The sequence below is a fragment of the Peromyscus californicus genome, unplaced genomic scaffold (genome assembly GCF_007827085.1).
Source record: "Peromyscus californicus insignis strain IS unplaced genomic scaffold, ASM782708v3 Scaffold_20__1_contigs__length_68692818, whole genome shotgun sequence".
Classification (NCBI taxonomy): Eukaryota; Metazoa; Chordata; class Mammalia; order Rodentia; family Cricetidae; genus Peromyscus; species Peromyscus californicus.
The window spans coordinates 1,811,242-1,826,403 of record NW_026294503.1 but is presented as its reverse complement, the minus strand read 5'-3'; the positions used below and the strand labels follow the sequence as shown (position 1 = coordinate 1,826,403).

Here is a 15,162-nt window from a genome sequence, read left to right as displayed (position 1 = left end):
AATAGACTCTCCAATAAGGAGGAATTCCAATTCCCTATTTTGATTATCTTCACCAGACCGCCTGAGCAAAAGTTACATAGATGGTTAGAAGCTATCATGTGTATGTTGGGAACCAAATCCAGGTCCCCTGTAAAAGCTTTCAACCCTAGGCCATGTCTCCAGTTCCAAAATAGCTCTATTAACTTACAGAATTTTCAATTATAATGACACAACTGACTGAACAATCTCAATGACTTTTGACTCTATTCTCCTGGCTTAAAGACTTAAAGGCCTGTCTGGTACAGTAACTTCTGACCTACAAAATCAGTGTCCCGGCCCACCGGCCCTGTGTAGTACTGAGGTCCAAAACCAGAGTCCTGCACATCACCAGGCAAGCATTCTACCAGTGAGCTTCCTTTCCAGCCTTGTATTTGGAGTAAAGCCTCATTAAGTAGTTACCTGGGCAAGCTCCAATCTTGCAATCTTCCTGCCTCAGCCTTTTTGGAGTAGCTATGATTATGGACCTGAACCTCTAGGCCCAGCTCACCAACCAGCTTATTTTAAAAGGGGGATCAAAATATATAGAAAATAAACGCTAAGAGGAAACAAGTTTTTTGTTTTGTTTTTAGTTTTTTTTTGGGGGGGGGGTGGGGTTTCAAGACAGGGTTTCTCTGTAGCTTTGGAGCCTGTCCTGGACCTCTCTCTGTAGAACAGACTGGCCTTGAACTTACAAAGATCCACCTACCTCTGCCTCCCAAGTGCTGGGATTAAAGGCGTGTGCCACCACAGCGACTGAAACAAGTTGTTTTTTTTTTTAAAGATTCAAATGAATACCTGTTCTCCTGTTCCTTCTTAGACTCATGATATTAAATCATTCATTTATTCATTATTCATCTATTGATTTATTTTGTGTGCTCCCCCACCCCCATTTTTGAGATAGGGTTTCTCTGTGTAGCCCTGGCTGTCCCAGAACTCACTCTATAGACCAGGCTGGCCTCAAACTCACAGATTTGCCTGTGTCTGCATCCCAAGTACAGGGATTAAAGGTATACACAACCACCGTTGGGCTTAAATCATTCTTAATAGTGATTATACACTATTCATTCAACTTTCAAATGTGTGGAACATGTGAGAAACCTCAAACACACTGGAATACTCAGGACTTCACAAAATAATTATTATTCAGCCGTAAGCACCAGCAAGCCTCGCCTGTCAGGCAGTGTTTGCCCAGCCCTGAGGAGGCACACAGAGTGATCCTGCACCAAGAGACCACAGTGCTATCATTTAAAATTTCCTAACCTCCATTACCTTAGAGACTCCTACTACTGGAAACAGTGAAGGACACATCTTTTTTTTTTTTTAATTTTTAGAAGATTTTTTTATGTGTATGCATGCCTTCATGAATTTATATTCACCACGTGTGTTCAAAGTGCCTGCAGAGGCCAGAATGCGTCAGATCCCCTGGAACTGGAGTTTTTGCCAGTGTGAGCTCCTGTGTGGGTGCTGAGAACTGAACTGAGGTCTTCTAGCTTTCAGTAATCTCAATGGCTGAGTCATTTCTCCAGTCCATAAAACAAGGCCCTAATTTTCAGTGTTGATTTTGTGTCCCACTACTTTACTGAAAGTGTTTATTGGGTCTCATTTTTTGTAGAACTTTTAGAGTCATTTAATAAAAAATCATACCATTTGCAAATTGGGGGTAATTCAGCTTCTTCCTTTTCTATCTATATCCATTTTATTGATTTATCTTGCTTTATTTCAGTCTAAGAGTTCAAGCACTATATTAAACAAAAGTGAAGAGTCCACAACCTTGTCTCGTCCATAATTTTAGAGGAAATGCTCTCAGGTTTTCTCCATTTATATAACGTTGGCTATAGGTTTGATAGCTAGAGCTTTTATTATGTTGAGTTACAATCCTTCTGTTCCTAGTTTCTTTGGAGCTTTTATTTTGAAGTGATATTTAATTTGTCTACATCTTCAGAGATGTAATTTATTGGTTTGCATATATGCAGGATGAACCACTCCTGCATCTTTAGCTTGAAACCTACTTGATGGTGATATACAATATTTTTATGTGCTGTTGAATTCACTTTGCAAGTATTTTATCCAGAACTTTTACATCTGTGTTCATCAGGGAAATTGGTGTGTAGTTTCTCTTTTTATGTTGAAGGACACTTATCTTTAAAAGTCAACCAGACATTGTCAGCTGGGCATGGAGGTACACATCTATAATCCCAATACTCCGGAGGCAGAGAGAGGCAAGTAGATCTCTGTGAGCTCCAGCCAGCTAGAGCTACACAGTGAGACCCTGTCTCCAAAAAAAAAAAAAAAAAAGTTATGAAATGTAAAGAGGGGCAGTTAAGAGCACTGGCTGCTCTTCAGGGGTTCTGAGTTCAATTCCCAGCAAACCGCATGGTGGTTCACAGCCATCTATAATGAGAACAGGATGTCCTCTTCTGACATGTGGGTGTACACACAGACAGAGCACTCACAAATAAATCTGCTCCCACATTTTAAGAAAAGTAAAAAAAGAAAAGAAAGAAATATAAAGGAATTACATCTGTGTCTGACAAAGTCCAACCCTGATATCAAAGCTCTGGCTACTTATATTAAATAATTAATGTATTTATTCATTATTTTTTTTGGAGATAGGGTCTTCTGCAGCTCAAAGCTGGCCTTGAACTTCTTATGTGGCTGAGAGTAGCCCTGAACTTCTGATCCTTCTGCCTCAGCCTCCTGCCTTCTTTTTTTTTTTTTTTTTCTTTTTTTCTTTTTTTTTTTTTTTTTTCGGTTTTTTGAGACAGGGTTTCTCTGTGTAGCTTTGCGCCTTTCCTGGAACTCACTTGGTAGTCCAGGCTGGCCTCGAACTCACAGAGATCTGCCTGGCTCTGCCTCCCGAGTGCTGGGATTAAAGGCGTGCGCCACCACCGCCCGGCCAGCCTCCTGCCTTCTAAGGTCAGATAACCCAAGAAGAGACAACGGTGGCAGAAGATGGGGAAGGCACTCGAGTGCCCTCTGGCTCTCCTCCTGAGTCGGACCTTCAGAACGCTGTGCTGGGACTCCTTTCTCACCTCCCATCCAGGGCAATGGTGTATCTCAATCCAGACCTCTCCTCATTTCTATGTCTCAGTTTACACTAACTCACATGCTTCAATCACAGCAGATCTGCTTACGCTCCCAGCAAGGGTGCGTTTTACTGAACTTATTACAGATCCCATCCTAGGTGCTTTCACAACCCTATCTGTGCTAGATACAATTATTCCCTCTACTTTTCAATAAACAAAGGTTAGTAATGAGCTCAGAGTGAGCACCCAGCACCCTCAGTATAAACGGCATTCGGACTGAGCCCTTCTGTCTTCTGTCTTCAGAGCCTACACATCTAAAGTCAAAATCTAGCGTTCACCGTAGGTGTGTTTCCATCTTTCTTCGCCAGCTTTTCTTGCCCCTGTGGACAGGAGTCATCTCGTCAAGTTGAAGAGATGTCATCTTTGATTGTCACCTCTCACCAACTTCTGTCCAAGCCTAGCCGCCCCCACCCCATGCTTCCTCACTAGAGAGAAATGTCCCTAAGACCAGAATCCTAGGCTATGCTCAAAGCCACACAGCAGCAAAAGGGATCTTCCTTGCTATATACACCAGTTCATGCATTTACTTGTTTCACTCTGAAAATAAAATCTACAACACTTAGGAGACGGAGAGATGGCTCAGCCGTTCAGAGCACTGGCTGCTCTTCCAGAGGACCTGGACTTGATTTCCGGTACTCACGGCAGCTCACAATCATCTATAACTCCAGTTCCAGGGGATCTGATGCCCTCCTCTGACCTCCCGGCACTTGTGGTAGACAGATATACATGCAAGCAAAACAACCATATGCATAAAAAAATTTTCAAACCCACAACACTCACCACTTTTTCAATTCTTCATGGTTTCTCAAAACTAAATCCTCTCAGCTTGCACACCCTCCCCATCCTCCCCGCCCTCCCCATCCTCCCCGCCCTCCCCACACCATTTCCCTCCCGGCCACACTTTCTTAGACTCATATGAAGTTCTGCAGAGCTGACAGTAAATCAATTTGCCCAACCTCCTGGAGGGGTAATGCATAGCACTGCCCGCCACTTAGCCAAGACCCAGCAGAATACAAGGTCTGTGCTACAGGTATCCTGGGCTGGCCATTCATGCCCACTCAGCCTCATGCCTGACTCCATTGCTGGGAAAAGGCTCCAATCTTACCAACTAACCAGCAGCAATCTCCTCCCTGGAGGAAGGCAACTCCTGGGGCTGTCAGAATACCCAGCGATGTCTCCTCCTTTTCACCTTTCTCCTGCCATTTGTGCATTCTCCTCCACAAAAAGTCCAAGTCTAAGACAAAGCTCGATGTGGTAGTGTATGTCTATAAATCCCAGCCTCAGGAGATAGAGACCGAAGGGTCAGGAGAAGCTCAAGGTTAGTTTTTACTAAATACAAAGTTCCAGGTCAGCTTAAGTCACATGAAATCGGGCCTCAAAAAGTCTGTGAGAAAGTGATAGATTTTAAAATGTATAAATTCCAACTTGGCATAAAAGTACATGTGTCAGCACTTGGAAGTCGAGGCAGGAAGATGAGGGGCCTCAAGGTCAGCCTGGGACACTGAATTTGAGACAAACCTGAACGATAGAGAATACCCGAGACTCCTTCATAAAAATAGAGGAAAAGCATACTCACATAAGAGGTGGAAAACCATAGTCCTTAAGAACAGAAGCAGAGCATGGGCAGCACATAAGTATTTGCTGATTTGATTTGTAATGATGGAAAGAAAATAAAGTTAAAATAGCAGCTCACCTAGGCCCTTGAATCAGTATTTGTAATTTCACAGAAAAGACAGTCAGACTCCTCGTCCCAAGAAACCCTAAAATACCACCAGCTGTTATCTCACATACTTACTGGCATCATCCATGAACTCAAATTCCCCTCCAAGTTCAGAGCTTGAAAAGTGATACTGATCGGGATCTGCCAGGGCGCTCAGGAGAATCAGCAGGACCACAGCATTGATGATCTGCAGGAAGAAGAAAGGGAGGTGAGACACCCAGGGCAGAGATGCAGACCACCCATGGTGCTTCTTCATGTCTGCAGCTGAGTGAGTGTGCAAAGCCCCCCGCCCCCTCCAGAGGGCTGGCCAACTCGGGGGCAGCTAAGCTGGGGAGAAGGCTCAGCTGGTCGGACCCCCAGAACCCACGTATGCGCAATGGTGGATCAGTGAACTGGCTCGGTAAAGGCACTTGTCATCAAACCTGATATTATCAATCAGTTAAACCCCCAAAACCCACACGTAGGGAGAGTCAACTCTTGAGAGTTGGACTCAGACTATCATTATGTGCACCCACACACACATACCTACACTCTCGTGAGCGCGCACGGAACACAAATAAAAGCAACTGGAGTGGGGGATGCAGTAGGGGATGGGTGGCCAGGTCCCTGACACTTACTGGCCAGCCGATCTAGCCCATCAGTGCGTGTCAGGTTCAGTGACGGTAGAGAACAATCAGGGAAGGACACTCCATGTCAGGTTCTAACCCGCACATGTGCACAGGGACCGCACACAGGCACAATCTGTGGTGGCTTGAGAGAGGAATGCCCCTGACAGCCTTCAGTATTGAATACTTGGTCCTCAGTTAGTAGCACTGTTTGTGGAGGTTTAGGAGATCTGGTCCTGCCTGAGAAAGCATGCCAGGAGTCTACTTTGGCTTGCTTCCCCACCATGATGGGCTTTATCCCTCTGGAACCATAGCCTAAATTACCTCTCTTCTTCAGGCTGCCTTGGTCATGAAATTTTATAACTAATATACAATCCTTTAAAAGGTATGGGGAAATGGTTTAAGACAGACACAGACACCAGGGGCTCACTTCTGCTGGGGACAGTGCCTTTAAAATCAGTGGGGCTTCAAACCCAACACCCCTACTTCTCTACTCATCCTTATCTGTGTGTATCTTAAAAATCAGTACCACACACTGTGATTAAGGGAACACTCCGACACACCATTAAGCACTTTATGTGGATTGTCAAAGCCCTACAAACCCTCTTGAGTTAATTAGAGCAATGCAAAAACAATCCCATTGTACAGAGGAGAAAGTTGAGGCTCGAAGGTTAAAAACACTGCTCAAATCAGAAAGTTAGACTGCAGAGGGGACTTGTCAGGAACTTAATCCCAAACCTGGCTTCCCATCTTCCGCTGACATGTGTGACTTCATTATCTCTGGGCTCACCATCTCCAGCATCCCTACATCCCACACCCAAGTTCAGAAACATGAGTGTGCTGTTTTACTCTTCTCAAAACAGAGAGAAAAGGCCTTTTACTAACATGAACTAAAGGCACATCCAATTGTTTGGAAGTATCCACCATAGAAGAGATTCAGAGTTGGTGGGTAAACACCCACTGCAGAATTGTTTAATGTGACAATCTCTAGAGATTCTTTCAGGATTGTTGTAGGACTTGGATTTTTTTTTCCTTCCTCTATTTTCAAATTGTTAGATGCAATCTGATGGGAACAGCAATTCCCGCACACACACACACACATACATGATTAAATAGACACTACAAGGTTAATGGCTTGGGGGGTTGAAAAAGGTCTCACACAGCCCAGGCTGGCCTTGAATTTACTACCCCTACCCCTCCAGAGTCCTAGGGATCAAATCCACAGGAGGCAAGCACTTGGTCACTTGATGCTCATCCCTAGCCCTACTTTTTTCTTTTTAAAGACAGGATCTCACAGCCTCGGTGGTGGCGCACATCTTTAATCCCAGCACTCAGGAGGCAGAGGCAGGCAGATCTCTGTGAGTTCAAGGCCAGCCTGGTCTACAGAGTGAGTTCCAGGAGAGTCAGGGATACACAGAAAAACCCTGTCTCAAAAATAAATAAATAAATAAATAAATAAATAAATAAATAAATAAATAAATAAAATAAAATAAAATAAAATAAAATAAAAAAACTAACAGCCAGACCAAGAGTAGGCTAATGCCTCCAAAACGCCTCTTGGTGCCAAAGGTCAATATTTTTAAAGACAAAACCCAGTTACAGCAGTGCCAGGGGCTTGGGGCACCCCCACAACGTCTGTCTTTTTGCAGAGCTTAGCAGTACTTTCCAGACCCCACATGACAATTACTTTTGATTTACACTTCCGCTAGCTATTTTAGTTTATGTTTTAGCTTGCACAAACATTAATTATTTTAGTTAATATGTCTGGACCTGGTGAGAGTCACAGTCCCCAAAGCAGGGCTAAGGTGGATGTGGGTACTGGGTGAATGCTGAGCAGCATCGACACAGACTCAGTTACCTTAGTCATGTCACAGTAATTCCTGACACCCTGCAGTAGGGGACCGTTTGCCAGCTGGTGGAGAATCCTGAAGGCCAGGGTGTGACAGTCAGAGGCCTCTCATCAGGGAGACCCTGCACTGGAGCCTCCTGCTGACACAGATTAGGTTTTCACCACCTTGGGTCTAACTCTCACATCTCTGTGAGACGTCACTCCATGTTATCTGGAGTGGTCTTAGGTGCCGAGTGCCACAGAGCCAGAATCCTTAGAGACACGGTAAGTGACCAGATGCAAAGACGAGGCAAGAGAAACAGGCAAGCCTGACTGCAAGCCCGGCTGAGGCAGCATCTTGTCACTCTCTCAGGAATGACGCCTGGAAGGCTGACATAAGCTCCTCCATGATGCCATGCCAGGTAATTACGCTGCCAGCTGCTCCACCTGGCTTCTAACCCTCCTCTTATTCATGCCTGCCCTGCTGCCAATCTTCCCGCCTTGGTCCCTGACTCTCCTCGGGGTGGTCTGGTGTGTCCTCTTCTCTCACCGGCAAGTCCTACCGCTTCACAACTGCATTCATCCTGTCTCTGCGTGGCAGGCACCGTCCAGGCTTGGCAGCCTCTTCCAAGGGTCCCTGTACTTTGCGCAGTGATTTAGATAACATCAATGGTTGGGTTGGTGAGGTGGTCCAGCAGGTAGAAAGGCAGTAGTGCATCAAGGCCTGATGACCCGATTTGATCACTGGCAGGAAAGAGCTGACTCCTGAGTGGACCTCTGACCTATTTACATACTGTGTCACACACTCACACACACATGCACGAGCATGCACACACACGTATACACCACAAAGACACAGAAATAAATTTTTTTTAAACTTTTTTTGGGACAGACAAGGTCTTACTATGCAGGCCTGGCTGGAACTCACAGAGATGCCCCTGCCTCCTGAGTGCTGGGATTAAAGGTGTGCAGTACCATGCTTAAATTATATATATTAAAAGGAAGAGTGGTGAGCTTCTTGCACATCCAAATGACCGTCAACAACAACAACAAAAACCACACAACTCTCACCTCAAAGGTCTAAGAGAGTTTATTCTGGAGCCAAATAGGAACGACTCCAAATTCCACGCTCCACTGTGGTAATGGTTTCATTAAATTTTATAATGACAGAACAACAAAACTAAACGCAGACACTTGCACGTACATTGGTGGAGAGAGACAACCGGGGAATCTCACCACAAGCCTCAGATGCTGACGGCATTCTTAGCCTTTGGTTGGTGGGAGCCTGGACATTCCGAAGGACTACCTAAAGTCAGAGATGTCATGCACATACAGAGGTGGGTAATACACAGCTATTAAGGGGGGCTAAAGATGGCGCTGGACTTACAACAGCCTTGCCTCCCCACATCACTGAGGTTGTACGCAGTTAACCAGCCTCGCAGGAAGTTCATGGAAGGTGTGATTCTTTCCAGGAGCCCTCCTCCTTCACAGGACTCACCCTGTGCTTCTCTGAGGGGTGAGATCTTCTTAATAGAATCTGTCTGACTTGTCTTCTCTGTATCACTGCATAAAACCTCAACAGCTGGGCGGGAATGTGGCACCAAGGAGGGAATGAATACAGGAGTATCCATGAGATCTTGGGTCAACACAAAGAGGTAGGGGTACATTTCGTCATGGCAACTATTAAACACCGTCAGATAGGAAAAGCCAAAGACAAGCTAAAGCCCCAAGAACACCGGGTAAGAACCCCCTGAGAGAGAAGACGTGCCATTAGGTCACCAGTTCTGACCCAGAATGAACGATCAGCGCAAATAACAGTAGCACTAAGACTTGCCAGGAGCAGCCTACGTAACGCCACAGCTAATCTCAATGCAAAGACCTCGCGGCACACCCTGGCTCTTTTAGTTAGCACGCTTGTATTTGGGCTGTCTCTTCCAGTGAGGTGGGCACCGACTGTTCCTGTGCTGCCACACTTTTTTTTCTTGTTCTGTTCTTTTTTTTTTTTTTTTTTGGTTTTTCGAAACAGGGTTTCTCTGTGTAGCTTTGCACCTTTCCTGGAACTTGCTTTGGAGACCAGGCTGGCCTCGAACTCACAGAGATCTGCCTGGCTCTGCCTCCCGAGTGCTGGGATTAAAGTCATGTGCCACCAATGCCCGGCTTTCTTGTTCTTTTTTGTTGCTTGGTTTTTGAGACAGGGTTTCTCTGTGTAGTTTTGGTGCCTGTCCTGGATCTTGCTCTGTAGACCAGGCTGGCCTCAAACTCACAGAGATCCACCTGGCTCCCAAGTTCTGGGATTAAAGGCTTGTGCTGCCACCACCGCCCAGCTTTTTTTCTTGTTCTTAATGAATATTTCCATGTGTAAATAAATTGATTCTGTCCGATTACTTAAGTGGTGTGCTAGGCCCTTGCACATTCTCGAGGCCCAAAGTGCTTTCAGGTGTAGATCACGTGTCCGACCTCAAACAGCACCGTAACTACTCACTGCCAGCTGCACTGCTCAGGACCCTCCATAAAGCAGGGCACAGTGATGCTACAGCCTTTGATCCCAGCACTCGGAGGTGGAGGCCGGTGGATCTCTACGCATTCTCTACATAGTGAGCTCCAGGCCAGCTAGAGCCACACAGTGAGACTCTGTCCAGTCTTTGGGGAGAAGAGAGAAGAACCTCAATAAAGGAACCTTGAAAACATTCAAGCCTAGGAAGACAGCCACCGAAACGTACGAACTTTAGAACCAACACTGACCTCTACAGCGAAGACGTGACACAAAGGAGCTCGACCAAGGAGGGCACAGAAGCGACGGAACTCCACCTCCGCACCACTCCTCTGAGCAGGACCCCACCCAGGAACCTCAGCAGGTGAAGGCACCTGTCGTGAAGCCCGATGGCCTGAGACTGGCCCCCAAGACCCCCAGGATGGAAGGAGAGAATGAACCCCCCAAACCCGTGCTCTGACCTCTACATGGGCACCTTGAGGCCACATAAAAACATACACATGACAAATGAATGTAATACAAAAGCGTTTAGTTATAATCATACTGTCAACTGGGAATACCGATGAATAAAAGCAATTAATGTGTACAAAATATAAATAGATTAATCTCTATGGTACCTATTAAGAAAACAGGGGCTGGAAAAATGGCTCAGAGGTTAAGCGCACTGACTGTTCTTCCAGAGGTCCTGAGTTCAATTCCCGGCAACCACATGGTGGCTCACAACCACTTGTAATGAGATCTGGCGCCCTCTACTGGCGCCAGAACACTGTATATATAATAAATAAATCTTTAAAAAAAAAAAAAAAAAAAGATTGGAGGCCCAGAGGACTCTCTAGAGGATCGAGGAGAAGGGATCTGGCTGCCTTCTTTAAAAAAAAAAAAAAAAAAAAAGAAAAGAAAAGAAAAGAGTCAGGGGAGAGAGGTGGCTCAGCAGTTAAGAGCATCAGCTGCTCAGAGGCCTTGGATTTGGTTCCCAGCCCCCACAAGGCAGCTCACAATCGTCTGTAATGTTCCAGGGGAGCCAATGCCCTCTTCTAGCACCCATGGATACTGCACACATGCAGAACACACACACAGGATAGATATATACATGCAGGCAAAACACAGACATAAAACAAAAATAAATCTTTTTAAAAAGAACAGTCATATGTTGGCGGCAGAAACATGTACATTTACTTTGACAGTTGGTCTATTTACATTCTGTGCCCTTTACTGTATATGTGCAACATTCACAGAAGAATGGTTAACTACACACCGTAACCCACTATTGTCTTCAGACAGCTGGGTAATTTTTATATCCCAATATTCAGAAAAATGTCTCCAGAGCTGTTAGTGGCAATGGCATCTTTTACCTGGTTCAACTCTAATGGGCAAATGAAATCCAGGCTGAAATCTCATCCTGATATGTCTTTATAAACAAAATGTTTTAAACTCCAAGGCTGGGAGGCAGTTCAGTCAAGTGCTTCTTTTCACGTGTAAGAACCTCAGTTCAGGTCTCCAGAACCAAGTAAAACACCAGACAGAGTGGTCCATGCCTGAAATCCCAGATCAGAGAGGCAGCACAGGCCAATCCCACAAAGCTCCCCAGCCCGCTAACCTGGGCTACAAGGCCAATGCGAGACCTTTTCTCACACAAAATGTAGGAGGTGCCTGAGGACCAACACCCGAGGCTGTTTTCCGATCTCCACACACTCGATCCGAGTGGCGGGCACACACACATGCCTGTGTACAGACACACATAAACACACACAACTATAGAATTATAACACAAATGTGCTTTTTAAATTAAAATACTCACATGGTCTTTGTTATATTGAAATAAATTTCTGAAATTTGCTATTTCAACTCAATCACAATATAGTTTATGGCAAAAACAGATTTATAAAACCCTATTTGCCTAAGAAACTGAAATAGTTCACCTCTGTTTCTGCTGCGATCTGAGTTACGTGATAATTGAGACGTGGCTGCTGCTGCTGTGGATTAGTCCAATGGAGAAGGACAAATGGAAAGACAGCAATGCGCACATTCACTAACGCATCCGCTCAGCTGCACGGAAGTTCTAAGCAGTTTGTGGATCCAGAAATCAGGCTAGGCATCACATCACAGCTAATGATCTAGAGGGAAGAGAATCAAATGAACTGTTCGTTCCCCTCAGAGCAAAAATGAATTAAACCGCAGCATCTGGGGAGGCAAGAAGCCCAAAGACTTCACAGGAAGGTGCTGACATACCAACACCATACGGTAACACGCTTTGAAATCTTGACAATATCAGACTACCTGGTGAAGAACTGACAGTTAAGAAAAATCTGAGGAGCCAGGCAGTGGTGATGCACACCTTTAGTCCCAGCACTCGGGAGGCAGAGGCAGGTGGATCTCGAGTGAGTTCAAGAACAGCCAGGACTACACAGAGAAACATGGGGGAGGGGGGCACCTCAAATTATGAAAAAGCTTAAGGACTAAAGAGGCAGCTGTACTGACCAGACCCCATGTCAACAGGAGAGTGTCTAAAATGTAAAGGTTTTGTGTCCCCTCAACCAGGCTGTTTAGGTTCCAGAGAAACCCATCGCATTCATTATGCTACTGGCAGAGCTTCCTGAGTGATACTAAACTAAGTCACTAACTAATCCACCATCCCGCCACACATACTTCAGATGACTTCGTAGTTTCAGCTAAAGTGATTATGAACTTGGACCCCAGTCAATACCTACACATTCTGTATCCACGAAGCTGCATACAGTTTCCAATAACAATCTTTGGCCTACTGATCACACAGAAACCACCACACCTTGTTCTCATACCTCATCCAGTTCTGCTGGTATGAGGCAGCAGGCTCAGAATGCTTTCCTAGGGAGTGTGCCAGCCAGCCACTGGCAGTCACTAAGTACAAAACTAAAGCCAATCACCAAGGCAGCAACAGCAATCCCAACCATTTCTTTGAATGGACTTGGTTCTGATCATTATTCTTAGGCTGAGACAACTTTATATACCCTCAAACTGCAGGACCAACTGGGTGTGATGGCACATACCTTCAAAGGGGGGGAGGGGCAGGACAGGGGCTGGAGAAATGGTTCAACTATTCCTGCAGAGGACTCACATTCAGTTCCCAGAACCCACCACCCGTAATTCCAGTCCAGGGGATCCAATGCCCTCTGAAGGTACCAGAAATGCACACGGTACGCATCACCCATATACATAATAAAAATGAATCTTTTAAAATAAGAAATATATTTTTAGCCTGGTGGTGGTGGTGGTGGTGGCACACGCCTCTAATCCCAGCACTCGGGAGGCAGAGGCAGGAAGATCTCTGAGTTTGAGGCAACCTGGTCTATAAAGGGAGTTCCAGGACAGCCAGGGCTATACAGAGAAACCCTCTTGAAAAACAAATAAAAAAGAATACACACACACACACACACACACACACACACACACACACACACACACACACACACATATTCTTTTGGTGCTGTACAGGTGAGCTTGTGTTCAAACACACTATACCCACAGCGTCTGGTAGTCCCTAGCATCCTTTTGCAAGAACTTGGAAAATAATACACTTTAAAGACTATAACCATTGCATATTTACTCTTTAACATATAAAGAATGCTTTCCTTCTGTAGCTGTTTGCTAAAGATCCAAGAGAAATCCATAAGCAGAATTCCTTTATCAGTGAAGAGAAAACAGAGATCTTAACCAATTAGATAAACGTTTTCATCCCATCCGCAAATACTGTTGTTATATCGTGCTGCAGTTAAAATTTCCTAATTGGCAACACATTCGGTGCATCCAAAACCTGACAGGCCAGGGGGATGGCTCCGTGGGCAAAGTGCTTGCCACACAAGAGCACCTATGGGGAAGCATGCCTGCCCCTGGGGAGATCGGGAGGATCTCACTCTGTTCAGTATCTGCTGAAAGAATTAAGACTGAGGAAGTACTAAGATTTGTTTTGGCAGGACTCGGTAGTGATAGTTAACACTGACTGTGATCTTGACAGGATCTAGAACAACCTAGAAGACAAACAAACCTGGGTTAACTAGATCAGGTTAGCCTCTGGGGTGCCTGTGGAGAGTTATCCTGATTAGAGTCATTTTAAAAGCCACCTTAACTTCCACCCCAAACAATGATCTGAGCTCTTGAACTTCCAGCCCAAACCAGCTTTTCTTCCCTTCTTGTTTTGGCAGGGTATTGATACATGGAGACTGAATCTATGGCTCTGCATATGCCAGGCAAGCACTCTACCATTCTCTATTTCCAGATCCTAATAGTCAAAATTTTAACAAAAAGTTTAACTACAAGTGCAAGGCTGGGATATAGCTCAGTGACAGAATGCTTGAGGGAGGACCTGGGTTCAATCCCCACTACTGCAAAATAAAAGTAAGTTACTGACATAGGCAAGATCATAAGGAGAGCTCCGGGCAGTGGGTTGGGGCAAACCAGTCATTTTAGTACTAGAAGACAGAAAGGCAGGACAGCTTGGACACTGTCAAAGGAAGGGGTTTTGCATAAAAAACAATGCATGTCCATTGAACCATTGCTAACCAAAGTGTGACCTGCAGACGAGCAGCTTCGGCATGCCCAGGAGCTTACTGCCAACATGATGCTACAAGAGCCACCCTAGGCAGACCTATCAGAAACCTCAGTTAAACCGACAGATGATCTCTCTGAAGCAAAACGGAGGTGGAAAAGACCGTAGACAGTTTCAGTGTCTCAGCAGACAGTTAACTGTCACCCTAGACCTGAGTACATCCAGGGAAAGTCTTTATGTAACAGACCGCCAGACCTTAGCAAAACTGACTCCATGATGTAAGTACCATTCAGGCTGTAGAACTCAGCACCTAGACAGCACCACCTGCCGAACTAAAACAGAGGCCTAATCCATCCATAGTTCTGGGAAAGTCTCAAAATGTACTAACCTTGCTTTTTTACTTCCGTAGTTCTGCTTCTGGCTAACTGTTCTTGTTAACTGAAGTATGTCAACCAGAACAGGGTTTTTGTGCTTAAAAGCTCACCACCCTGAGAGAGAGAGGCTCAGGGCTACACTGGGATCTGAACACCAGTGTAGTTGCTGGCTGACAAAGACTTTCTATTGGCTCAAGGTCACACCCAAGCAGTCTTCTCTAGTGAATACCCTACACTTCTGGAGGTTCCACCAAGATACCAGAGACCAGACCTCAAGACACCGGGGGTCTCAGAGCCCCTTGGAGCGAGGAAGAGTGTGGTGGTCAGGGGACTCCTAGGAGACACACAACCTGAGACGTTGCCGGTCCCCAGGGCTCCCTTTGATGAATTACTGCCTGACGCTTTGGAGGGAGCTGACACCTCCACCCCAAAAGGAAACAAATTAGAAAGTCACCTGGTCTGTCTGGTTCAGGCACCCTCTGCTTAGACACACAGGAGAGGTCAGACGTGGCTGCTGA

The 15,162-nt window shown here is 45.5% G+C and overlaps 1 protein-coding gene across 1 annotated transcript in view; it reads right to left on the bottom strand.

Moving 5' to 3' along the window:
- The window catches only part of Laptm4b (lysosomal protein transmembrane 4 beta), a 62,691-nt gene that overhangs the window by 22,431 nt on the left and 25,098 nt on the right, over nt 1-15,162 (bottom strand). Inside the window, exon 2 of the mRNA XM_052747595.1 lies at nt 4,900-5,011. Coding sequence (XP_052603555.1) covers nt 4,900-5,011 — 112 coding nt within the window. The remainder of the gene's footprint in view (nt 1-4,899; nt 5,012-15,162) is intronic.